At 33.0% G+C, this 26,619-nt stretch overlaps 1 protein-coding gene and 1 long non-coding RNA gene across 2 annotated transcripts; both read left to right on the forward strand.

Annotated features, from left to right (window-relative positions):
- The first annotated feature begins 1,160 nt into the window (after positions 1-1,160).
- LOC128550225 (uncharacterized) lies at positions 1,161-2,041 on the forward strand. The gene is made up of 3 exons (XR_008368169.1): positions 1,161-1,314; positions 1,522-1,617; positions 1,885-2,041. It is a non-coding gene; the product is annotated as an uncharacterized LOC128550225 (long non-coding RNA).
- A 180-nt stretch (positions 2,042-2,221) lies between these two features.
- LOC123535998 (uncharacterized) lies at positions 2,222-26,619 on the forward strand. The gene is made up of 9 exons (XM_053528674.1): positions 2,222-2,285; positions 3,078-3,410; positions 9,850-10,170; positions 12,103-12,390; positions 19,430-19,720; positions 21,466-21,768; positions 23,127-23,255; positions 23,915-23,936; positions 26,442-26,619. Exons 1-9 carry the CDS (start codon positions 2,222-2,224, stop codon positions 26,617-26,619), a joined length of 1,929 nt encoding a protein of 642 aa, XP_053384649.1.

A 26,619-nucleotide genomic window follows, 5' to 3' on the forward strand; every position in this document is an offset into this window, starting at 1 on the left:
TGAATATGAAAACCTGAGAATACATACTGAAGATCCAGTAGATATAGGAACAGATAGTGAAGTTACAAATAAGGATAGTTCAGTTAGTGAAGTTACAGATAAGAATAGTTCAGTTAGTGGAGTAACAGATAAAGATAGACAGAAAGGACATTCTGAAATAGAAATGATTAATGAGGCTGAAAATAGAAAAGGAGAGATAAATTCTACAGAAACTGTGTTAGAAAGAGAGAGAGGAATTAGAGAAGGTGCCATAAGAAAAGTACCAAATATACAGAAACGTGTAATGATATCAGAGGAACCAAAAATAGAAACAATTGAAACAAGAGAACCAAATATAGAGAGAAAAAGGAAAGGACAAAAGCCTTTACCTAAAATACCTACAAGAAGGTCTGAAAGGGAGAAAAGATTACCGGCTAATTTAAAAGACTATGAGATGAATGTAATGGTTTCATATCCTCCAGACTATAGGTTACATGCCTTAGATGTTTTTATAAATTCCGGTGTTTTAAAGGATGTAGATCCAGAAGTTGCAAAGAAAGTGATAAATGCAGTTATGCAGTAATATGTATCACACTGTAAACAGAATTGTGAAATGACAGTATAAATTGCACTGAATAGATAAAATATTAATAGAGATAAAAAGAGATAAATCAAGAGAATTATTTCTTAGAGAAAATATAGGCTGTACAGAATCTGTACAGAATGATGTAGCTTGATTGAGCATATTGGATTGAATATTGTTGTTTTTATTGTTTTTAAATTTTTAAATGTCTGATGCATAATGTTGTTTTGTCTACAATTGTGAGGTCACAATTTTTGAAAAGGGGAGACAATACAGTAGATTTGTTGACATAATTTTTGCTATTCCTTTTGAGAAATACATGTTTAATCACATGTTTAAATTTTTATGAGAAATATTTAAGGGGTATATAAAGTAGCCTTTATTATGTTTATTAGTTATGTCTTATTGTAATATATTATGTATAGGACGGTGTAATATTTGACGTATGAATGACGGGACGTCATTTCTCAGACAGGGGAAGTGTGTGGCAGTCTTGATTTTAAGGCTTTGGATTAAGTAGTTGTTTAAGCTAAGTTATCTCCCTTTGACCATAGTTGTAGTTTGTGTCCAGTCAGGTGTATTGACCTTAGGGCAATTTGTTCCCTCTAAAAGACTGTGTTCTGATTGGTTTAGGCATCAGTGATCAATATCTCACTACCTGGAAAGCTTTGATACTGTGTACATGTATTTGGTAGAGGTTGTTTTAAATCAGTAATATATTAGTTTTAAAGGAATGGAATTATTAGTCAGAGGTTAGTTACTTTCATTTATAAGGTTCCTATCAGTTTTGCTAGTCTTATAAAGTGATAGATAATGATTTTAACCTTTACAGTTTTGGACTTTTCTGATTAAGACAGATTAGTATATTTTGAGTAAAATCATGTTTCATAAATGGCAGTCTTCTCACATATCTCTGTCTCATTTTTTAATTACACATTTAACAATTTAATCATTTGCAGACCATTAACCTGAATCACAGTGTGATAGAGCAGATGAGTTGTTGGTGCAGCTGGTGATGTTTTCTATAGTGGTGATGCATTTAAGTCCACAACTTGGTAAGCATACATGTGTTTTGTTATGTCCATGTGTAATATGTAATTGTATACTTTTAATGTATATGTAAGTTTACATATAATTCAAGTATATGTCCTAAGTATTGTGTTTAATGACTGCAAGGTGCCACTACACACAACTATATGTTTTAACCTGTATTACCATATGAATAAGATATTTATGCATTTATTATAATATGTATGGTATTCTGATGTATCTATTATGTGTATTACCTGATTGTAAGTTTTGTTAATGTTATGTACTTTCAGGATGCTTAGTTTACCAACCAATAAATTGATAAAGGTACAAAGAGCTTGTTTCCTACACACGGCCTCCAGATGGACCTACTCCTCAACCCCCACTAGCAGTTATACTTCTTTATAATTTACAAAAGGACTTTAAGTAAAACTAGCCAAGTGACATATGTTCATATTTATATACAATGCTCAACAAAACAATCGTGAAATCTCTTAGCATAAATGTGCTTTAACTAAAATAACAAGATAAAATCAAATGTATATATACGTAGTATTACGTGTAAACAAATTCAGATAATATGACTTCTTCCTTTTAAATGAGGAAGATTTGTAAGTTAAGCGTGTAAATATGGCAGTGAACAAAATGATTTATAACCTGTTTTTATTATGGATTATAACAGAATACAATCAAGGCAAGTTCTACTCTGCTTAATTATTGATTGGTCAATACTGTATCTATTTAGTACTTTGAGTTCTTTGCGTACTTTTGCCACTTATGCGTGCACCGGTAACGAGTAAATATAAACCTGGCAGTTTGGACAGTTGAGAAAAGTCCGGAAAATTACATTATATAGAAACAAGCGGCAACATTTACGCTTAAGCTAAAGGCCTTTATAAAGTCAAATGCGTATTATTTAGACAATATATTTTGAAATTATTCTGGTTAACAAATATATAAGGTAAAGTACATGAACTCGTACTTACGTAATTTCATGTAACATTATTCACTAATTTTGTATGTAAGACGTGATAAATTCAAAACAATCAAGAATATTTTGATATTTAAAATGTTCCTATGATGTATTATATCAATGTTACTGTCTAATGATTAAAGGGAAACTATAAAGGGAAAAGGTCTTGTTACGAATGTACATTTGAAAAATACTTGTATTCTTATCTTTTATGTAATATGTAATCAGTAACATCAGAAATTGTAGAGAACATTTCTTATTAAAGTGTTAGTCAAAAAAATGTACTTTTAAATGTACTGAAGTTACAAAAAACAAGGAAAAATGTGTGGGGGGGTCTTTAAGTTTAGTCCGAATCATTAAGAATTATGACTTACCATTATACCAGTAACAACAGGGCAATAGTTGGAGACAGTGTTCATTGCAGATTTAGAAGGAGGGCTGTTCCTCAGCGTAGTCGACATCTATTTTGTTTAGTAAGAAAATATTATAGGTTTCCCTTTTCTTTTCTTTCAGTGTACACCTGTACCACTAACACAGTGCAATATGCAAACAGAGGAGGAAGTGTTGTATTACAGTTTCAAGCCGTGACTGTGAACCCAAGATATGCTACAGTACTTGTTCATAATTATGTCGATAAACCTAATGGCATGCCACTGGTATCAGTCTTATACGTAAATGGATCTATAGCAAAGCCAAATCTAGATTGCTGGGGTTGCACCTTTGTGGGTGATACATCTACAGGAAATATTTCAATGAGACTAGATAATCTCCAGGTAGCAAATGAAGGAACTTATAAACACGGAACTTCATCAGAAGCTGTGAAATGTATTACTGTTTACATTTTAGGTAAGATATTTGCTGTGTTACACTTGTCAATCTGGTTTTACATATTAATTTTTGTACTTTATCGGAATGTTTGCATGCACATGTACATTTGTATTGATTGATCCTATCTAGCAAAACAAGTAGATGCAACTAACTAACTTACGCAACTACTGAATTCCGACAATATCTGAAAATACAAATGAATCTAGAAATATCAATTTATAGAATGGAAATATTTGGGATTGTTATTATTTCAGTATAAAACTGCTTAAAATTTTGCGATATTTTATGGAGATTTTTACATTGCCGACACCTCTTCAGATGCCACATCAGGAAAAACATGTTACAACTTTTCCTTTTCTTGCATCAAAATATAAAAAAAAATGAACATTTACGTTACGCTGTGGAAGACACCTTCTAAACTGTTTGTGAACATCACGTGATCCCTTTGTTAATACCCCTTGGAAACGATATTTACAGTAGTTGCATGCTAGAATTATGGTTGTTCTGCAATAGCATTTGATTAAACTGTTATTTATAAAATTTCTAATAGATAACAGTAACTTTAACAAATATTTTCGAAGCTGAAGCTGGGGTTCCGATATTACAAAGCACAAATATATTGATTCAAAATCAGTACTTACAAGTCTCTTAATCAGTGTATGATATGAGCCACGCCATGAGAAAACCAGTATAGTGGGTTTGCGACCAGCATGGATCCAGACCAGCCTGCGCATCCGCGCAGTCTGGTCAGGATCCATGCTGTTCGCTTTCAAAGTCTATTGCAATTAGAGAAAATGTTAGCCCCCCCCCCCCCCACCCCCACACACACAAACTTTTACCCCCTATTCTCAACTTTTTACATTTCTCACATCTTGTATCTTGTATTGTTTCTTACTGTCCCTCTACTCCCTCACCCAAACAAAGCGTACTAACATGTCTATTTGTCTTTTATTCTAACTTCAAGTAACTTGTAATTTGTCATCTTGTGTTTAAGTACACTCCCTCACCGACTTCTCACTCACCCCGAACATGAAGGAAAGAAGGATATGTAAGATTTCTATTGTCTGTAATTTTAATTTTTCTATCGGTAAACGTTTTTCTTGCATTCATTCATATTAGTACGGGGGCAATGAGTTCTACCATGCACTCTCCCCTAGACTTTCTTTCATGGGTACCAAATTTTTCGGCAGGGCCAACTCTTTCAAAATAAAGAAAAATTCTCATGAAAAAAAAACTCTTTTGAACATATCTGATTTCAGTGTTTCCATGGCAACAGTTCATTTTTGAAAACGACGACCATCTAGATGATCATCAATCATATCTTGGTCAGTTTTTGGAATAAAACAATAAAAATTGTGTCAAAATAGAGTTAGGACATTAGCCTTTAAATAGCAGCATTTTAGTGTTAATTTACTAATTTGCATATTCATGAATATTAATGAGAATGTTAAAAAATAACAAAAATTTGTTTAAAAATAACATTTTCTAAGTTTCAAATCAATTTAAATATACCAGTCACATTTGTTCTGGTCTTAAAGGCTCTCATTTTGTTACTCTTATGGCACTTTCGTTTACTAAAAACTGGATGTGCTCAGCTAATTTGCATAAAATGAACCAGTGTCACAAACAACGAATAAAATTCTGAAACCCCTAAAACTAAATAAAATAATATAATTAATTGTTACCAATGAAAAACCAAGTTTTATGTGGTCTATAATGTTTGCCGACATAGAATTGACAGTTTGTCAAAGGAAAAATAAAAATATAACATATATTACACATGTTACGTTACCATTTCAACAACCTTGTTGTATTGCATCAGTTATTCAGAAAATATTCCAGAAACATAATAAATATTACTTATTTTGTAATAAAATAATTCAATATACTTCTTTACTTGTCAGACAGTGTGGTATTTTTTCCATAACACACTTCAAAATACGTTACCACTACCATTGCTTTTTTAAAAGATATTAAAGAAGAAGTTGAAGCCCAAATTGTCACATACTGATTTATTTAAACTGTTAGCTGTTAGTTTTAAGAAGGCTTTCTTCTGTTATTTCAGAAATTGCCTGAAATATATATTGCACCATTTATGCAGCTATAATTGTAGATGGAATTTTAATAATAAAGTCTGTAAAAAGATCCTTTGGAAACAAAGAATGCAACAAAAACGAATAACCAAACAGAATAATAGCAGACTCGGTTGGAATGTGTCAGTTCATGAGAGGTAATGAAATGTGTAACACCTCTCACGCCCCCTAGAACCGGCTTAAGTGGAACTCTATTACACATATTTTGAATGGACTCAATGATCCCAAAGGACCAGAAAAACATGCAGTAATATCCGTCTATGCATCCAAAATATTATGATCAAACAGCTGATATTTTCAATCTTCCTTTGAGTATAGTTTTATAAAAAGTACTTTTTGAATTTTAGAAAAAGTAGCACTATAAGAACATATACAAAACCAACAATAGCTTTATAAGATGAATCATAGGGTCAGATATCTGGATGATACCTTTGCTCTCCATGACGATTCAATAAAGACATCGTGTCTGAAGTCATCTTAGTAGAAGTAGACTTACACCTGTTCAACGAAGAGAACAAAGCACTTGCCTGCAGAAAACTGAGTAGTTCCAGTACAGAATCCATGGACACTTGTTAGGTTATTTGTTCAACATTACATGACTGAATTTCTGTTGCAAATGGTGCTAAACCATCCTAATAAACAAAAGAAAATATGCTGGTATTTAAAGTAAAAACTCTAGATTTAAAACTAAAACCAGCTGGACAAAACTGCTTTAGTGATACCAAATAAAGATATAAGAAATATATAAAACTTATTATGTGGTGGAATATTCCTGGATATACCGGAACATTAAGAGAATCACTACTAACAGTAACTATGCATCAATCGTAACAAAAAAGTTTGATTATCGATTAAGTTACATACCGAAGGTTATGACAACGGCATGACATCTCTTTTTCAAAAGTTCAGATTGTAGCAACAGACTCGAGATATGATACAAATTGCTACAGAATCAAAGTGTAATCAAATGTCATTCATAAAAAATAAAGTGATTATTGAGAGCCTATGATCTTCTTTTGTCATTTGCTTTCTTATTTTTAAATAATATGCTATAAATCAAGATATTATTCATAACAGATAACCAACAAGAGAGCAAATATGCTACATAAGGTAACATTAAATTGAAAACATCGTAAGTAGCATCTTAATCAAGGCGTGCAGAATTTGATTCTTGTAACACTTCAGCCTAATATTGTGTGCATTTCGTATTTTTCAGACAATTCATCTGATTTTAAATTCGAATCTTAGGCAATCCATAAAATTTTACTATAAAAGAACACTGTTTAAGCTAATGCTAGGGCAGTTTCATATTTCGCTACATCCTTTGGAATCATAACAACACAATCAAACAAAACAATAGCTGACGTGATTATTACTCTACTATTTTCTGAGAAAATATCGATACAATTAAAGTGGAATTATATGCATTTTTCAAGTAAAAATCAAGCTTAAATAGATGTGCATGTAAAAAGGATGGAAGAAATTATAGCTTTTAACCCAACATACCAAACTCTTCCTGTTACCAGTACAAAATAATAAGTTTCCAAATATGATTTTTCTTATTTTGACTGGGGCAGTTTGACATTTTTTAAAAAGACTGCCCCAGTCAAAATAAGAAAAGGCTTCCCTTCTACTTCAGAAATTTCCATTTTCAGGTAAGGGAGATCATTGCGCAGAAGACTGAAAAAATATCTATTATTTTATCCGCCCGATTTCTTTATTTTTAAAGCATCAACTTCAAATACTAATGCGGCATTATCGTTAATTTAACACATCTAAATGCACAGCAACCGAAAATTGCTTTTATAGAGCACTAACCCAAAACACACTATATGCAGTATTAGATGCGCATAATGCCACTTTAAACAAGATTACTGGAATGGTAACATAATATGTGCAAAGTATGTTACAAATAGATTCCTCTTTCGAATAAGTATTTACATTAAATGTTCATGTGCTTTAGCTAAAATAACACAAGTTTATCGATCACAGTTAAGTTCATTGTGTTGTTCAGTTTTAGTTACATCTTGTTTTCAGGTATGTCTGTTTCAGCATAGATTAATGTATGCAAACTTGCTAATATACCAAATGTAGAAAATATTATCTACCTTCACAGTAATAAAATACTATTCTAGAAAACACTGAGAGACATTAAAATCAAAACTGTCCGATCTATATTTTCTAGATAATTGATGTAACAAAGCAAGGCTTTTCAAATGGTAACGTAACATGTGTAAAGTATGATACATACTGATTCCCACTTCCAAATGGTGTTCAAACTTCATTTCCAAACAATATAGCTAACATAATTGTTATTTAATTGATAACATTTAATTATATCATTTTATCAAAATTCTAGTGGTATCTTGTTTCCTGTGATGTTGATTGTGGTAATGGTTAATTTAATGCAAATTAGCTAAACCTATTTTGGAATAAAAAAGTTACCATCAGTGTAACAAAATATTATCTAAGAAAACATTGAGAGACTTTGAGAACTGGGCCCGTATTCATAAAGAATCTTAGATAGAAATATATCTTAGAAGTCATCATTTTCTAAGTTTTTCTTATTTTTGACTTAGAAACATTTTTGCCTAAGAATTGTTCTAAGAACGAAATCTGGCTTTGAAATTATCTTAAGTAGGTGATTTTTCTCTTAAAATTTAAGACAGGTGGCCACTTATCTTAACTTTTAAGAATTATCTTAGAAAAGTGAAAATGAGATGGACGCCAATGACCGCAGTAAACAGTTTTTCATGAATTGCATCTTTACTGTATAGACTTTATTAAGCTTAATTTAACTTGTGACGGGCTTTCAGCGTCATAGGTAGCACCTAATTTCATATTAAATATAGACATAGAAATGAAACTAAGAAAAACATTTTCTTATACTTTTTTCGCTAAGATTTTTCTAAGTCGCTTTATGAATAAGAACTTAAGAATTTCTCTTAGCTAAGTCTAAAAAATAAGATAAGAAATATCTTAGAGTTGATTCTAAGATTCTTTATGAATACGGGCCCAGATCAAAACTGTTTGGTACATTTAAATTGATTTGTCATTTTATAACATTCTCATTAATATTCATGAATTTGCAAATTAGTTAATAAACACAAATATGTTGCTGTTCAAAGGCCACTGTCTTAGCTCCATTTTTATTATCGAGCCCGTTTGCGGTGAGCTCGATGTATTCGTCAATTTCGGTGTATGTGCGTGAGTCCGTGCGTCCGATTTTGTCCGGAGCATTACTGACATGCATGGACTAATCTTGTTAATATTTGGCATGAATGTTTACCTCAATAAGAAGGCATGTCATGTGCTAATCCCATGTTCCTATCTCAAAGGTCAAGGTTACAGTTGGAGGTCAAAGGTCAAATTGAAGCTTGTCCGGAGCATTTTTTCTTCATGCATGGTGGGATTTTGATGTAACTTGGCATGTATGTTTACGGGACGGAGTGTCATGAGCAAGAATCAGGTCCTTAGGTCAAAGGTCAAGGTCACACTTAGAGGCCAAAGGTCAGATATAAGATTGACATTGTCTAGAGCATATCTTCTTCGTTCATTAAGGGATTTTGACGTAACTTGGTACACATGTTCAACACCATGAGGCAATCTTGATGTTAGAATTACTATAAATAGCTTATATTGTAAATTTCTTATTAATGGCCATTTGGAAAAAATGAGACCACTTTTCTATGGTACTACATGCATGTAACATCCAATATTTTGGTGTGTTCCTGGTAAGGAGTTTTGTGTGGACTTATATATACATATATTTTTATCATTTGTCAAAAAAATATATATGAAATACAGGTGCCAGAGTAAATCAGTTCTGACACCGCCAAATAGTATGACAAATGTTACTTCTTTAGAGAGCTGGTGGGCTCGACATTCTGCCCGTGGGCATGCAGAATGTTTTTCTAGTTGTTTTATCACCTAAACTGAACAAGATATGACTGATTGTCCTCTATATGGTTGTATTTTCCAAAAATGAACGGTTGCAAGTGAAACAGTGAAATCTTTTATAGTTCAAAAAGAGTTTTTTCATGGGAACCTTTTTTATTCTTAAAGGGTTGGTCCTGCCGAACAATTTTGTACCTACGAAAAAAGGTCGGGGAGGGGGTGCATGGTAGACCTTTTTGGCCCCCACCTATATTGATGTTTACATGTGCTCAACAAGTACACAATTACACATATCCACATTTTTGCGTTGAGTGTTGTATAAGAGGTTGTGTTGTTTGAATATGAACATTCGGTATTATGTCATGAATCCAACGAATTATAAGCAACAGTGGAATATTTTTTTCTTTTTACCCACTTTCGAATTTACATCGAGCATAGCTATATTATCAGTTATTTTCTGTTTACAGATGCTGTCAAAACTGTGAAACTTACACCACCTACAAATTCTATAATGGAGGGTGTAGAATCATTGTTTACCTGTGAGACATCGGCATGTCGCCCAGCTGCAAATGTGTCATGGTTTAAGGAGTCAGTTAATGGACAAAGCCATGAGATTACTGATGTTATTCCTTGGACAGAAGAGGCTCACGGAGGTCTTGCTAAATCTATAAGTTTCTTAGAGTACATACCTTCAAGAAATGATACCGGAGCTAAATTGTACTGCACAGCGTTAAATATACTTGAAAGACCACCGGTGAAATCAGATAAATTTACGCTAAACGTGCAATGTAAGAAGTTTTGATAAACATTCTTGTTATAATGCATGCACTGAAATGCCAGTGCCGATAGTTATTTCCCAAATGTTGACTTTTATTTTATTTGTATTGCCGTCAACAAGAATTGCAAGACTACTGCTCTGAAACATTCTATACCGAAAAAGTCTCGTTACGTTATCTTTCTCAAATCCTGATATACGAGTGGTTTCTTTGACTTCAATCATTTGTGTACTGTTATATGGTGTCATAAACAAAAATCACTCTAATGAAACAACAAACAGTATTACATTTAAAGTTATAACAAGCCTAATGATTTGAACAGTTTTGTTTAACTACTGTAACAGGTCTATATGCCAAGTTATCGAACTTCGTTCATACAATAAACAGATAAATCAGTAACTAATTGAAATGTGGTAGGTTAAAACAATGAATTTGATCCAAAGTCTGTTCCAGGTTCAGATTACAGACTTTATGTTTTATGATGGCATGCGGAAAATGTAGTTGTTGATTCTATTGGAAATGAATTATTAGTTGTTAATAAAAAGAAATCAAATTATATAATCTATTTCCTATCACTCGAACTCAGATCACTCGTTTATCTCCCTTCGTTTGTCCGGTCCCGGCAAAATCTCTAAAAATGCAAATCAGTTTACTTCGGATAGCTCGTACACTAATTGTTTGGACTTTCGAACCTAGCCAAAATTGGAGTCAACAAACTACCCCTATAATCCGTCTGATTGGGCAAGGAATGGGTCCCGTAGCGTAATCGATAGAAAATAATTCTAGCACCTGGCCAGTATAAACAATTATCAAAGGCAGGCACAACAAGTATAAGAAGTGAAGAGAGGAGGGGACTTCAATAAGCCTACTGGCTTCCAGTCCAATCCAGAATTTAAGTATGTAAAAAATCATTTGAAATGTACATATTGGGAAATAAAATATGTTTAAACCAAGTTTAAGAAAGATATGAAGGCAGAAACAAAATAGGTGTTGTTTTTTTTTTCGGGCTTGCTGGTTGTTAACCTTCATAGAAGCTTTGAATACTCCATTGCATAGTAGTTATAAGGTTATAGTTATGGTCAGGGTAAGGTTATACAAATTAATTTTAAGCAATGCTCGTTTAGAAGAAAACCTTTTTTTTATTTGAAAAAAGTAGACTGCAAATTCCTATCTCTTACATGAAGCGATGGATCACATAGTTGAAAAATTAAAAATCCCAGGTATCATATAATTTGTCAAAAATTAGTAGTTTGTAACCGCATTGTAAAATATCAGATTTGGATGACTCCATTAGAGCTGGAACTCATGTTAATAATCTGTATTATGATCCATTTGATTACCTTTTAAAAGAAATTGAAATATATACTAGGAGTACAGTATAACAATATACAATATAAAGGCTAAACAGCTAGACAGGCTAATTGTGCGGTTATCGTTGTTTACCCATTTTTATAAAAAAAAATGCTTCAAAAAATGCGTAAACTACTGTTTCTTATCTCATTTCACATTAATTATTCACTCACAATTTTATCTTGTATTTTATAGATGATACATTATGACATATTTGAAATTTATTCATAAATTATAAATGAAAGATACTGTCAACATTTTGCCAAATTTGCTTTCGTGGCTCATTTACCGGAATTCCTTAATTATAACAGCGTATTATATCAGGAAATTAGCGAACATTGTGTACACAATGATGACTTTGGTACATGGTATCATGGATAAATCGCTTGCATTATTGTTAAAAGTAAGCATGTAAAATGTTTTTGTTTGTTTGTTTTAACTGTAGTATTTTGCGCTTTTGACCTCAAAACATACTAATGCTACATATTTCACTCATTAATATTTCACTCATTAATTAATTTATTGTGCTTTAGACCCTTTGTTCGTCGTGGATACCGAAGTTATTAAATGAAATATCCCTTCACATTGTTCTAGATTCTCCTGATGGTCCACCGAAAATCCATGGCTACGCTGACGGTAACACATACAAAATCTTTAAAAGCACTCAAGGCGAACTTTCTTGTTCAATCAAGGGAGGTAATCCACTAGCGATATTAACATGGGACTGTTTTAACAATGGATCATCGCCATTAAGTGTAAATTCAACAGTTACAAGAACAGTTACCTGGACAGCATCCCCTGGTCAAGACAGACCATGTACCTGCCATGCATCTCACCCAGTTGTGGGTGATCAATCAGTGTCGGTCATTGTACAAGTTTTATGTGAGTTATGTTTTATGCTTAGCAATTGAAATTATACATTGTCATATATTTCAACAACATTCTATTTAAAAGCGAACTGTTTCTTTTTCACGAACAATTGGCTATGTATTGACTTTTCTAGTATCCTCGAAATTATACATGTACTAATTATGCTTACGAGTCTCTAGTTACCTACTTCTAGGGAATTAGCCTTCTTTTATATTGGACTTATTCGAGCATCGGGACAGCACACGAACCAGCGTCCTTGTTTAAAGAGAATTCCTATAGTTCTTTTCCTTTCATAGAATTTGTTTAAATTCACATATATGCTAGGAAAATTTGTGCTGAAATCAATGAACAAATAAAAATAATTGGTCACCAGGCTTTTGTGAAAAATTGTTTTGAACACACCCACTGTTGCTGAAACTGCCGGCGATTTTTCAACATTTTCATAATTTTCTGATTTTTTTATAAATACCAACCAAAATATACATCAAGACAGCACAATAAGGTTTTTTTCTTTTTACAGATTTTGTTATATATTTATTTGATATCATAGTCATATTTGTAATACTTTATCATTACAATAATGGGTACAAATGAAAAAAAATTATTGTTTCATATTCAGTTTTGTGAACTTTCTTCAATGAATAATACCCATAGTGAAAAATATTTTTTTAGATTTTGAAAAAAACTCCTTCATATAATTTTTTCTGTTTTTCTTGTGTATAGATAATTGTATTGTGAGCATGAAAATGGTTGAAAATGTATGGATCACCAGGCTAAATTTTATGTTAAGACCGCTAGAATACAACACCTGTTCGGATGGAAAATGGCGCGAACCTGGCCAAATTGATTACATGTATGTCTACTAAAAGTTAAAAAAAAAGTTTTAAAAATTCTTAATTCTTTCTATAATTGAATACTAAATAATCTGGAAGGTGATCAGTACTTAGTCAATTATTTTACATTATATGAACAACACTGTCTCTGTACTAAATTGCGATGTGAAAACACAACCACAGAAATAGCAAGATACCTGTCAGACATGATACTTGTCAATACAACATAAACCGGTATCAACATTTGATTACTGATAAAACTTTTCAAAAATGTTATTTCATTCATGATTCCTCATATTTAAGATTGTCTGTCATATGTTTCAACAAATGTTGACTTCAGTTCAGTTTTCCATAGAAAGTGTCGGCTGCGCAGAAAGATGCGCATAAAAAACTATAGGAATTCCCTTTAACTAGATGGATATGAATCTAGGAAGTATTAACTATTTAAGCACTACGAGAAATGTTTTCGTTTTTTTTTTTTTTTTTTTTTTTTTTTGGTTCTGTTTTTTACACGCTGAACTGTTGTCCTGCATTCTAGTCTAGCAATCTAGACGTTGTAAGGAGTATAAATATATTTAATTATTCTTTTCAGCATTATTAAAACGTATCTAAATGATTCTGCAAATAATACAAATATATATTTAGGGGTTTGTTAAATACCTTCAGTTAAAAAAAAACAGACAGAATGCTGCAAGAATTGCCAGTGACTTTTGAACAAAAGTGTAATTATCAGCATTACTTTCTAAATTCGGTGCTTTAATTTCAATAAATGTATGATGCGTTTCTACTTTGCATTTCATTTGTTATTCGTGTTGCAGGGAATCTGTAATTAAAACAAGTTAAAGTTGCATTATTTGGAGGTAAAAGAGTTTCGTAAACTGTACACATTTTTCGAATCGCTTTATTTTCAAGTTTGAACACTAAGTCAAGACACATCGAAATGATCTATAAGATATTTCACTGTATTCATTTTGCAATGCATTTACATAGAAAAAACAATCACGTGTACTACGTTAATTTAAAACAGATGGGAGTAGACTAATATGTTCCTTTCATCACAGAGCAGTTAGCGCTGTCTTAATAAACAAAATATTGGAGACTTGTTTATCCTCACGTAACCAAAATTAAAAAAAACGAAGGTTAGCGAATATTATGGAGCATTTTAACGCGTACTATATACACACATACACGAGGTTTTTCTTTGATTTAACCTAGTGACCTACTTTTTGACTACAGATTTTGACTACAAAGTGTTCCGCTATTTCCTGACAAGAGAAAAGTTAAAACAAGAGGGCCAAGATAGGTCGCTTACCTGAGAAACACACCATAATACACCATAACAGTGTAAACATGTTTGACCTAGTGATTTCATGGAAAAAAATATTCTGACCAATTATCATTAAAATTGGAGCAAAAACTAGTATTTTGTCACCAGATGACCCATATTCGAACTTGACCTAGATTTCATCAAGGTTATTATTCTGATCAAATTTCATGAAGATCAATTAAAAAATACAGCCTCTATCGCAAACATAAGAGGTTTTTTCTTTGATTTGACCTAGTGACCTAGTTTTTAAACCCAGATGACCCATATTCGAACTTGACCTAGATTTTTTCAAGGCTATCATTCTGACAAAATTTCATGAAGATCAGTTGAAAAATATAGCCTCTATCACATACACGAGGTTTTTCTTTGATTTAACCTAGTGACCTACTTTTTGACTACAGATGACCCATATTCAAATTCTACCTAGATTTCTTCAAGGCAATCATTCTGACTTACTTTCAGGAAGATCAATTGATAAAAAACAGCCTCTATTACATACACACGGTTTTCCTTTGATTTGACCTAGTGACCTAGGTTTTGACTCCAGATGACCCATATTCAAACGTGACCTAGATTTTATCAAGGCAATCCTTCTGACCAAATTTCATGAAGATCAGTTGAAAAATACAGACTTTATTGCATACACAAGGTTTTTCTTTGATTTGACCTAGTGACCTAATTTTTGACTCCAGATAACCCATATTCAAACTTGACGTGGTTTTATCAAGATTATCATTCTAACTTAATTTCATGAAGATCAGTTGAAAAATATAGCCTCTATCGCATATACAAGGTTTTTCTTTGATTTGACCCAATGACCTACTTTTTGACTCCAGATGACCCATATTCAAACTTAACCTAGATTCCATCAAGGTAATCATTCTGACCAAAATTCATGAAGATTAATTGAAAAATACAGCCTCTATCGCATACACAAGGTTTTTCTTTGATTTGACCTAGTGACCTTGTTTTTGACCCAGATGACCCATTTTCAAATTCAGTCTAGATTTTATTAAGGTAATCATTCTGACCAAAATTCATGATGATTGATTGAAAAATACAGCCTCTATCGTATACACAATGTTTTTCTTTGAGTTGTCCTAGTGACCCACTTTTTGACCCCAGATGACCAATAATCAAACTCAACCTAGATTTTATCAAGGCAATCATTCCGCCGGAGACCGAATTTCATAAAGATCAATTGAAAAATACAGGCTCTATTGCATACACAATGTTTTTCTTTGATTTGACCTAGTGACCTACTTTTTGACCCCAGATGACCAATAATCAAACTCAACCTGGATTTTATCAAGGTAATCATTCCGCCGGAGACCGAATTTCATAAAGATCAATTGAAAAATACAGGCTCTATCGCATACACAAGGTTTTTATTTGATTTGATCTAGTGACCTAATTTTTGACTCAAGATGATCCACATTCAAACTTGACCTAGATTTTATCAAGGTTATCATTCTTACTTAATTTCATGAAGATCAATTGAAAAATATAGCCTCTATCGCATACACAAAGTTTTTCTTTGATTTTACCTAGTGACCTACTTTCTGACCCCAGATAACCCATATTTAAACTTGACCTAGATTTCATCAAGGATATCATTCTGACCAAAATTCATGAAGATTAATTGAAAAATACAGGCTCTATCGCATACACAAGGTTTTCCTTTGATTTAACCTAGTAACCTAGTTGTTGACCCCCGATGACCCATTTTCGAACTCGGCCTAGATTTCATCAAGGTTATCATTCTGACCAAAATTCATGAAGATTAATTGAAAAAAATACAGCCTCTATCGCATACACAATGTTTTCCTTTGATTTGACCTAGTGAGCTAGTTTTTAATCCTAGATGACCCATTTTCGAACTCAGTCTAGATTTTATCAAGATAATCATTCTGACCAAATTTCATGAAGATTAATTGAAAAATACAGCCTCTATCGCAAACACAATGTTTTTATTTGATTTGACCTAGTGACCTAGTATTTGATTTCAGATAACCCATTTTCAAACTCGGGCTAGATTTCATCAAGTTAATCATTCTGACCAAATTTCATGAAGATCAGTTGAAAAATACAGCCTCTATCGCATACACAAGCTAAATGTTGAGGGACAGACAGACAGACAGACGACGGACGCTGGACATCGAGTGATCAGAAAAACTCACCTGAGCAGCATTGCTCGGCTGAGCTAAAAAGACATTTCTTCCTTCCAACATAAACATCTTTAAAGCTCTTTAACAAGATAATATCAAATTAACTAATAGCTGAATTTTCAGACATTTTCCTTCAGATGAATTCAGAAACTATTAAAGATATCACATTACCACAAACAGAGAACTTTAGAAAAAAAGTATAATTTGAATGGCATCATCATATATTTAACGGAAAAGGTGGATCAACAGTAATGAAAATATATTACACACTTTAAATCAAGCTGAATTTACTACTAGTCTTATATCTAAGAACTTAGACGTTTTAGCTATTACAACCATGATGACGCCACATATGAAAAGAGTAAGTCTGTGTTCACACCCTGTATTTTGTTCACAAGAGGTAACTCCTGAAGCTATTCTTTTTTTTTTATTTATGTCATTTTTTTCTCAAAACAGTGAGCCCAGACTTATAAATTCAGATTATATAACATAAATCTTTTTATTTTTCCTAAAGAAAAGATTATCTAGTCGATAGTCAGGCTAGATAAGAGCTTGCAACGTTTATGTGTCCTTTGTAACATTTCCTCAAATGTATATTGTCTGTTTTAGAGAAAGTAGTCGAAGTGTTTATGTAAAAACTGTCATTGTATTTCCGTCTGATCTGACTGTCCATAACCTATGTCATGAAAACGTATGATAGTAACAGGTTATTTTCTTACCAATGCCTTAATGCATTAACTTACTTGAATAATTTGAAAACAAAGTCACATTTTAGTAGGTAGATGATTTTATTTTTTGTTTGATTTAGAAACAAATAAATGCGCTTAGTGTAATTGATTTACATTTAACTAATCGCTGATTCCGCATTACATTTTCTTGAACTGTTGTTACATTTTAACGATTTCATGTAAGTTTTTCTGCTATGTTAATACTATTGCGTTTGTTTTGTTAAATGTGTAGCTTTTCTCAACTACTCTGTACGAGTATATTACTATCGTACAGTTGTTCCGGAAACTTAAAACATATCCACTACTGGTTGGGAGCCATTTTCCGGACACAATTTCATATTTCGGCTCCATTATTCCCTAAAGAAAATATTTGACATAAATGAAGCCCACACTGCACAAACTTCAGCTTCTTCTGCAGCCGATGTTGTAATCAGCATCACGTTGTGACGTAAAATATGGGTTCCAATGGGCCACAAATGGGGTTACCAAAAGATGAAAATAACCTCGTGAGTTAAACCAGTATCCGGACAAATATTTTGACGGTGTTTTGCTGTTAATATGATATCGAAATAAGTAATTAAACTATTTTTATACATTTCTTTATCATTCATCTCTTCAAAAATGCACATGAAACGAAAACTGACGTTCAAAAGCAGCTACGAAAGCAAACAGAAAATGACAATAAAAATCTCGAATTTCCTTTAACACGAATTCTTGATAATTCCAATAGATATAGAATAAAATATGTGCAAAAATCGACAGCCCTGTATTTTATGTAACTATTACCTTGAAATTATAAGAAGCATAAGTTATCAGCAGACAATTAATATGTAGCGTAATTATTTCTTCCCCACTTGATACCTCTGCAAGAGTGAACTACTGCGCATGGGCAATGCTATCTTCATGCCCCGTTAAGACAGAAAGTTGAATTGTAAACATAGGTGAGTTATCATCATAAAACCTAATATTTATACAGCCTTGTAATATAGTGATTTATTCTAGATATGAAGAACAAACATCTAAATGATCTAGATGAAACAATTACATGAATAACACCAAAATAAAGCGGGTATTACATGTGTCCGAAAACTGGTCCTGTCCGGAAACTGGTTCCCAACCAGTATATGTAAATTTGACCGCTTCAATTTGATAAGTTAAGAAAGGTTTGTGTAATGACGAGATTGTTTTTGATTCTTCATTATATTTCGGTCAGTATCAAAGATTAACGTTCGCTTTTATAGTACATATCCCTCTCTCTCTCTCTCTCTCTCTCTCTCTCTCCCCCCCCCCCCCCCCCCCCCCCCCCCCCCCCACACACACACACAAACCATTCCCAATAGAATCCTTCATGCTTACTTATATCTTATTATAATGATGATATTTTGGTAAACATATTTTGATAGTTGTCTGTCTGCCGTCTGAAAGCTCTAATGGAAATTGATGTTAATAGTCCGGACGAGAACACAAAAACGGCTGAAGGGAATGTCATAAAACGTGATTTATCAATAGAAGGCAAAGCGGCTAAATGCAGAGGGTAAGTTTTAAATGGCTGAAGGGTTATCATAAACATGAACAAATCATATGCGGCGAAAAGAGAGAGTGTATCATACAATGACAACTGCAATACCTTACTGAAGAATCGACAGATAGAAATGACTATACGTGATTAGCATAACCATAACTGAAGGTTCCTTTATAACTGATGTAATCTCTCGCCACAAAAAAAGAGAGAAAAAATGGTCTTGATGAAGTTAACAATTGACATTTTCCTATCGATAAGAAGATAGGACACGGAATTACAGACGGGTGCAACAACGCACGGACATGCGTGACTGCAACTTTTCCCCTACATACTTTGTATCTAGAGGAATAAATACGTCAGATAAAACACAAAATATGCAATGTGTAGTATTTATTTCTGTTTCAATATTTAGAGAAAGCTCTATTATTGTTTTTCTTTCAACTGTACTTTCAATGTTAAAATTCTTACTACAGATAAGGCTTCAATTACGTCATTTGTCGTCGAAGGATATACAGAACCACATGTGTCTGTAACAGTCAACGAGAGTGACAATTTGCGATTTATATGTTCTGTAGACAGTAACCCGGCCTCAAGTATTGAAATACAATTTGAAGGCAACACACTACAAAGACAGGATAATACAAATAGTCTTGCATACACCTTTAATGCCACCTGTCTGGATGCTGGCATTTATAGATGTTCTTCCGAGAATCAGTATAATTATGGAAACTTGTCTCTGATGGAGTTGACACTGTATGTAAGATGTAAGTACATTGTATGATAAATTTAATTTTGCGGTTTACTAATAATAGCTGAAAACAAGTCTCCAAGGGCACATCATAATGCCAAACATTATTTTAAAATCAACAATAACTATAGAATATTTATGAACTAAAATAAATATCATTATATTTAACAGCTCTTCAAGTTTTAAGGATGATAATCTGGGCAATCCTTGGCTAATGCTCGTTCTTTTTATAGAGTCATGTGAGGAAGTCATCGAGCTGACTCACGGAAGTTCGTTGGTTCTACCAGTGTTTCCGCTCTTGATGAAATGATGTACGGAGGGGCACCTGGGGTCTTCCTCCTTCTTGACAGCTAGAAAGTATCCATATAACCTTAATTATGTCGGTGCGAGGTTTAAACCCAACACGAGCTATTTAAATACAATTCTGTTTGTTTAGGGTAATGGGTGCCTTTATTAAAAACAATTGTACAAGTACACAATTATAATATGACAGATGAGTTTAAATATAGTAATTAATGTGGATTTTCTTAACAATTACTCTAGCTTATATTTTATAAGAATTATGAAAAGCTCATGTAAGGAAGTATTCAAGAAAATAATTCTTTCAAACCCGTCACAAGTCTTTGATATCACGAGATACTCTAACAGATTAGGCAGGTTTCATAACTCAGACTTGTATTTTGTCAAAAGTATGCATATCTTTAACATGGGCTTTTCGTGCCCATGATGTAGTGAACTGAATGCTGTCCAACTTTGAATCCGTAAAATGATCAGTCCCAACCAATCTCCACATATCTCACTTACAGTTAACGTAAACATATTCCTGAAAACACGTTTGTAACGACTTTGTATACAAGCTAATTTTATGTGGAAGACAGCTCTTGTTCAGTTTATTCAGTTTCATGAATGTAAACGTTAATAAAACTTCTCTGCAACTGTCAAGAATTCGAAGCAACTGATTCTTGGTTTTTGAACTATTAACGTAAAAATGGTTGCTTGGTAAAGAGCTATTTTCAATAATATTTTATATATCTTTTTGAGCTGAAAATCTCATGTATGACCGTGGTTCATGAGCAGACAACTAGTTGACATTGCTCTTGTATACGAATCAATTACACCGAGCCTGCAAGATTTTCGTTTATGTCTTGTTGGGCGACCTGTTGTTTTCCACTTTTTTCTGTTTTATAAAGGCATCTACGTTTTGTGGCTTTTCCTGTTTGTCCTGTGTCCTCATTTTGCATAATTAACAATGCTGGCTTCACGATTACAAAATGCTTTCAGTAGTTTTGACGCTGTTCAAAAACAAGAGAAAGAAAGAGTTTAACAATACCTTTTTTCAAAGAAACAGACAGAAAATAACAAAACAAAATCTGATCGAGGAGATGAATTCGTTTAAGTCTTTTCTTTTTCGAAGATTTGTTTTCTAATCCTATGAATACTTTGCTTAATTTTATGTATCACATTTATATGTATGCATATGGTTACATTTATATGTATGCATAGTGTAGATTTATATGTATGCATGCATATGTGTACATTTATATGTATGCATATGTTTACATTTATATATATGCATATGTGTACATTTATATGATGCATATGTGTACCAGGTGCATTCGAAATAAATACTGTTAAAACCAAAGCGGTTTAGATTGCCGTTTGTAAGGTGACAACTGACAAACATACACAAATTAAACATTTGCACTTTTAACTGCGGTAATTGGTGGAGGCAGTTGACAAGACAATTTCTATACTTTAAAGGTTCCCCACGCCCTCTTCGTAAAAGCAGACGGGAATTCCCAAGTTCTTTGAATGTTCCAGTGCTAATGAGATTTACCGCATTGGCTTATCCAGAACCAGGACGAAATGGATTCGTCTGGCACAAGGAAAATGGGTCAACGTGGGTACAATTACTGAGCAATACAGACCTGTTGATATCGTCATCAGAATTGCAGACTGACCTGATAATCAAAAATATGTCTAAAACAGACTATGGGCATTATCGAGTTACAGTAACGAACGAAATTGGCAAATATGAGCAGCACATGTTTCTTACAGTGGAGGGTACTTAGTAATATATCCTTAATTAATTTTTTAAACAACTACAATAAATGTCTTAAAGTATTTGTTATACATTTAAAAAAGTATCACCAATAGCAGTTTCATAGATTTCGTCTTGTCCGTGCGTCCGTTCGTGCGTCCGTCCATCCGAAGTTCGTGACGCGCCTAGCTCAAAAAGTGTTGGATATAAATTGATGAAATCTTGCATGAGTCTTTATCATGATATGAACTTGCGTACCTCCTATTTTTCGTCTGGCTCCGCCCTCTATTTTCAGGGTTATGGTCTCTGAAATAGTCAAAAATGCACATTTTCACATCGTGGCACGCCTAGCTCAAAAAGTATTTGATATGGATTCATGAAACTTTGCATGAGTCTTAATCATGATATTAGCTTGCTTACTTCCTATTTTTCATTTTGGTCTGCCCGGTACTTTCAGAGTTATGGCCCCTGAAATAGTCAAAAATACACATTTTCAGATTGTGATGTGGCTAGCTCAAAAAGTGTTTCATATAAATTGATTAAACCTTGTATGAATCTTTATCATAATATGAACTTGTGCGCCTCCTATTTTTTGTCTGGCCCCGTCCCCTATTTTCAGAGTTATGGCCCCTGAAATAGTCAAAAATATATATTTATACTTTGTGACGCGCCTAGCTCAAAAAGTATTTCATATAAATTGATTAAACCTGGTATGAGTCTTTATCATGATATGAACTTGCGCACCTCCTATATTTTTCTGGCTCCACCCCCTTTTTTCAGAGTTATGGCCCCTGAAATAGTAAAAATTGCACATTTTCACCTTGTGAAGCACTTAGCTCAAAAAGTATTTATATAAATGGTTGATAACCTGCAAAAATCTTTATCACGATATAAACTCTCCTATTTTTTGGCTGGCTCCACCCATATTTTAAAAGTTATGGCCCCTGAAATAGTAAAAACTGCACATTTCACCTTATAATGTGCCTAGCTCAAGTATTTAATTTAAATTCACGAAACCTTGCCTGAGTATTTAAATCATCCCCCCTTATTTGTGACAAATGTACCAGTGGGGGGCACACCCTGTGTCCTACAGACACATCCTAGTTTGTCTTTAAAATGAGTGTTTAAGTCAAGTTCAAATATCATTATTAATGACGCTTAATCAGAAACAGATTTATAATACGGGTATTCTATCTTATTCACTTAAAAGATATTTGTAAATAAAAATTATACTTAAGAACTATTTGATATGGTAATTGTCATAGTACGTAATGGAAAATATAGAAACAGCTGATGAAATTTGCTATTATTGCAAATAATTCATTCTTAAAATCAAAAAGCTGATCATAAGGATTATATTACCCTAACTTTCAAATTTCAGATATTAACAAAGACACATCTGTCAACATAACCTTGAACGTTGGTATTACCCTTGGTATGCTATGTGCTGTCCTTTTTGTGTATGCAATTATTGCAACTGTTTTGCTTGTACGGAAATCAAAATTTAAAGGTAATCCACCTATTTTATCCATATGGACTCAAAATCCGTAAAATATACAAACACTTGCTGTTTATCGAAAATATAGATGACATTGATGCCAAACTTACGTTTAAACTTAAATATTTCCCTGGAATAAAACGGTAAGATATTTTCCCTGTCTTTACACTTGTTCTGTTGATATGCACATGTTGTATAACGTAGAATGTGTAATTCAAGTAACCATGGTATTTCTTTATACAGATTCTATAGTATAATTCAGTCCTTGCTAATAGAGATAATTTGCTATGTGAATATGTCTCTAAAAGTATAATAACTTTTGACCTAAATTGCACAAAACCTTTCACATGCATCTTTAAATGTTTATAATTTTGCCATGCCATCAGTATAGACGTATTGTAAGAAACGTCTTTCTCAAATCTCTAGTTCCTACTATCCATACAATGAATTGCAATCAAAAACAACTAAATGCAAGTAAACAAACAAACAAAAAACAAAGAACAATACCGGATGAAAAATGTAAGATCCTATATTACTCAATCCGAATTGTCTTTCTGTATTTAGTATACCCTTTACATTTTAAAATGACAATGTAAACTTCATTTAAATATGGCATAATTCTATTCCATTGTAAATAATTAATTTCCAATACCGGTTTTGCTGTATTTTAGAAACACAGCGTGGGCAACAAACGTAAGTATCTTCTTTAATGAATTCTGGAGAACGGGTCATACCTAGCTTTAATCAGCCAGAAAGCATAATATGGATGAGAGGCATACCTTATTGTCAAAGGCAGTCTTACCTGTCAATTGATTAGTGATTTTGTTTAATCTACAGCTTGCAGCTGTAAACAGAAACATGTGGACAAACTGATAACAAGTCTTGCAGTGAACGTATCATATAAAATGTAAAAGTAAAGAATGCAATATATACATGTCTTAACTTATGGTCTTTCTCAAATATTTAGCTAACCAAAGGATGATAAAATAGTCTTAAATGGTATTATTTCTTGTGCCATGATTATTAAAAACAAGAGACCATGAATGCCCTGTATCGCTCACCTCACCTGTTTACCTAAAGATCATCAAGATTAACTCTCTGACCAAGTTTCTTAAGATATAGTCATAAATGTGGCCACTAAAATGTTCACGTAGCTTTTCCTTTGCTTTGACCCGTGACCTAGCTTTTGTCTCGACATAACCCAGATTCGAACTTTACCTAAAAGTCATCAAGATTAACACTTTCACTAAGTTTTATGAAGATAAGTCATAAATGTGGCCTCTAGAGTGTTAAAAAGCTTTTCCTTTGATTTGACCTAGTGACCTAGTTTATGACCCCACCTAATTCAGATTAGAACTTGACCTATTGGTCATCAAGATTAACATTCTGACCAAGTTTCATTAAGATATAGTCATAAATGTGGCCTCTACACTGTAAACTAGCTTTTCCTCTGATTTAACCTAGTGACCTAGTTTTTAATTTTACATAACCCAGATTCAAAAAGGACCTTGAGATTATCAAGATTAACATTCTGACTAAGTTTCATGAAGATACAGTCATAAATGTGGCCTCTAAAGAGTTAACAATTTTTTCCTTCGATTTGATCTGGTGACCTAGTTTTTGACCCCAGGTCTCCAAGTATCTAATGTTTAAGACTTTACTAAGGGTAACATTCTGACCAAGTTTCATTAAGATTGGGTTAAAACTGAGACTTCTAGAGTGTTAACAAGCTTTTCTTTGACTTAGTTTTTGACCCCAGTTGATCCAATATCAAACTCGTCTAAGATTTTATTTAGGGTAACATTCTGATCAAGTTTCATTGAGATTGGGCCACAACTGTGACGTCTAGAGTGTTAAAGGCCAAATTGTTGACGACAGACGACTGACGGTCGACGGACACAGGGCGATCACAAAAGCTCATCTTTGAGCACTTCGTGCTCTAGTGAATTAAATGTAGGTCTGCGTAATTCCAAAGGTCTATCAATTCTTATCAAACATTTTAAGTAATAGTCCAAATGAGCAACTGTTTCTAATACTTTTTCAATAACATGATGCTTAACAACATCTAAAACATATGATGTTGTTATATTTTTGCCTATAAGTTTCTGCTGTGACCATACATGTAGGGGTGTCTTCAATCAAATGACAAATATGTCATTTCATTTTAATGATTTCAACTTACATAATTTTGTATTCATTTGCAAAAACGCTGGCAGTTACTTTTATATGAATTTGTAGAGTTCAAAATAACTTTAACCAAAATAACTTACAAAAAGTATATATCGATGGTACCACCCCCTTGTGACCATAGTAGGTATATATTGTAGGTCATAAAAGCGTTGATAAGGAATCTGTGTTCACATTTCGAACTGTGTCAAGTGGTACATTAGAATGATGTGTGTGGAGTAATGCGAAGTGCACTCTATGACAAATGTTTATCAATACCATTTTTATATTTTGTTAAGTTGTATCCGATTTGCCTGAATGTACTGGATTTCAACTTTATACAATGATAAACGTAACGAATGACACAGGAGAGGAATTATGTAAAAATATGTTGGGACTTCAGAGAGACAGTCTGGATAACATGTAAATGTACTTTATGTGATAATGTACATCGCAGTATGAGAACATATACCGTTCTAGAATTGCCCTGCACTTCAATAATTTTGAACCGAACAATTCTGAAGTTGCACAAAGAAAATTCAAGTTTTATTTTATTAAGTTTAGAAGAAAAAAGTCTAAAAATGTATTTAATGTAACAGTGAAATAATTAAGAAATGAACAGGTAGAAGAATAAGAAGATTAAAGCATTGATTTCCAGAAGTATAGCCGTCGGTCGCAAATGGATAGCAAAAAAAAAGAAGAAAAAAACACTCATAAAAATAAAACTGATTAGCATTATGAGGTGGCACTTTAAAACTCGGAATAATTTATTTGGTTTAACCCGTTTCCTCAAATCAGAAGCGTTGAGTTGCAAGTGGTTGGATGATATGACCTTAAACCATTGGATCATGTTATGTACATGTAATTGAATTCGAGAGATACATTTTTGATTTTATAGGCTCAAAGGGATATTCATATGTTTTTCATATCGCAATAATAGAGAGAGGAAAATGTAGTATGACATAACAAAAAAAAGAAATGAAAGAAGAAAACAAATGTCTGCATTTACTCTAACAAATTATCTTTTTTCAGCACCTTTGTCAACCGAATCTTCATACCTGATGACTTTGCCAGTGCTGGAAGGGGATACACGCAAAATAATACTGAGCCTACCAACGAAGGATATGAAGAACCTATACATCAGTATACAGCTCTAGAACGACATACAAATGACGACCGAATGCTGTATGATTTGATTCAACAAACATAG

This window comes from Mercenaria mercenaria, chromosome 17 (genome assembly GCF_021730395.1).
Source record: "Mercenaria mercenaria strain notata chromosome 17, MADL_Memer_1, whole genome shotgun sequence".
NCBI classification, from domain to species: Eukaryota; Metazoa; Mollusca; class Bivalvia; order Venerida; family Veneridae; genus Mercenaria; species Mercenaria mercenaria.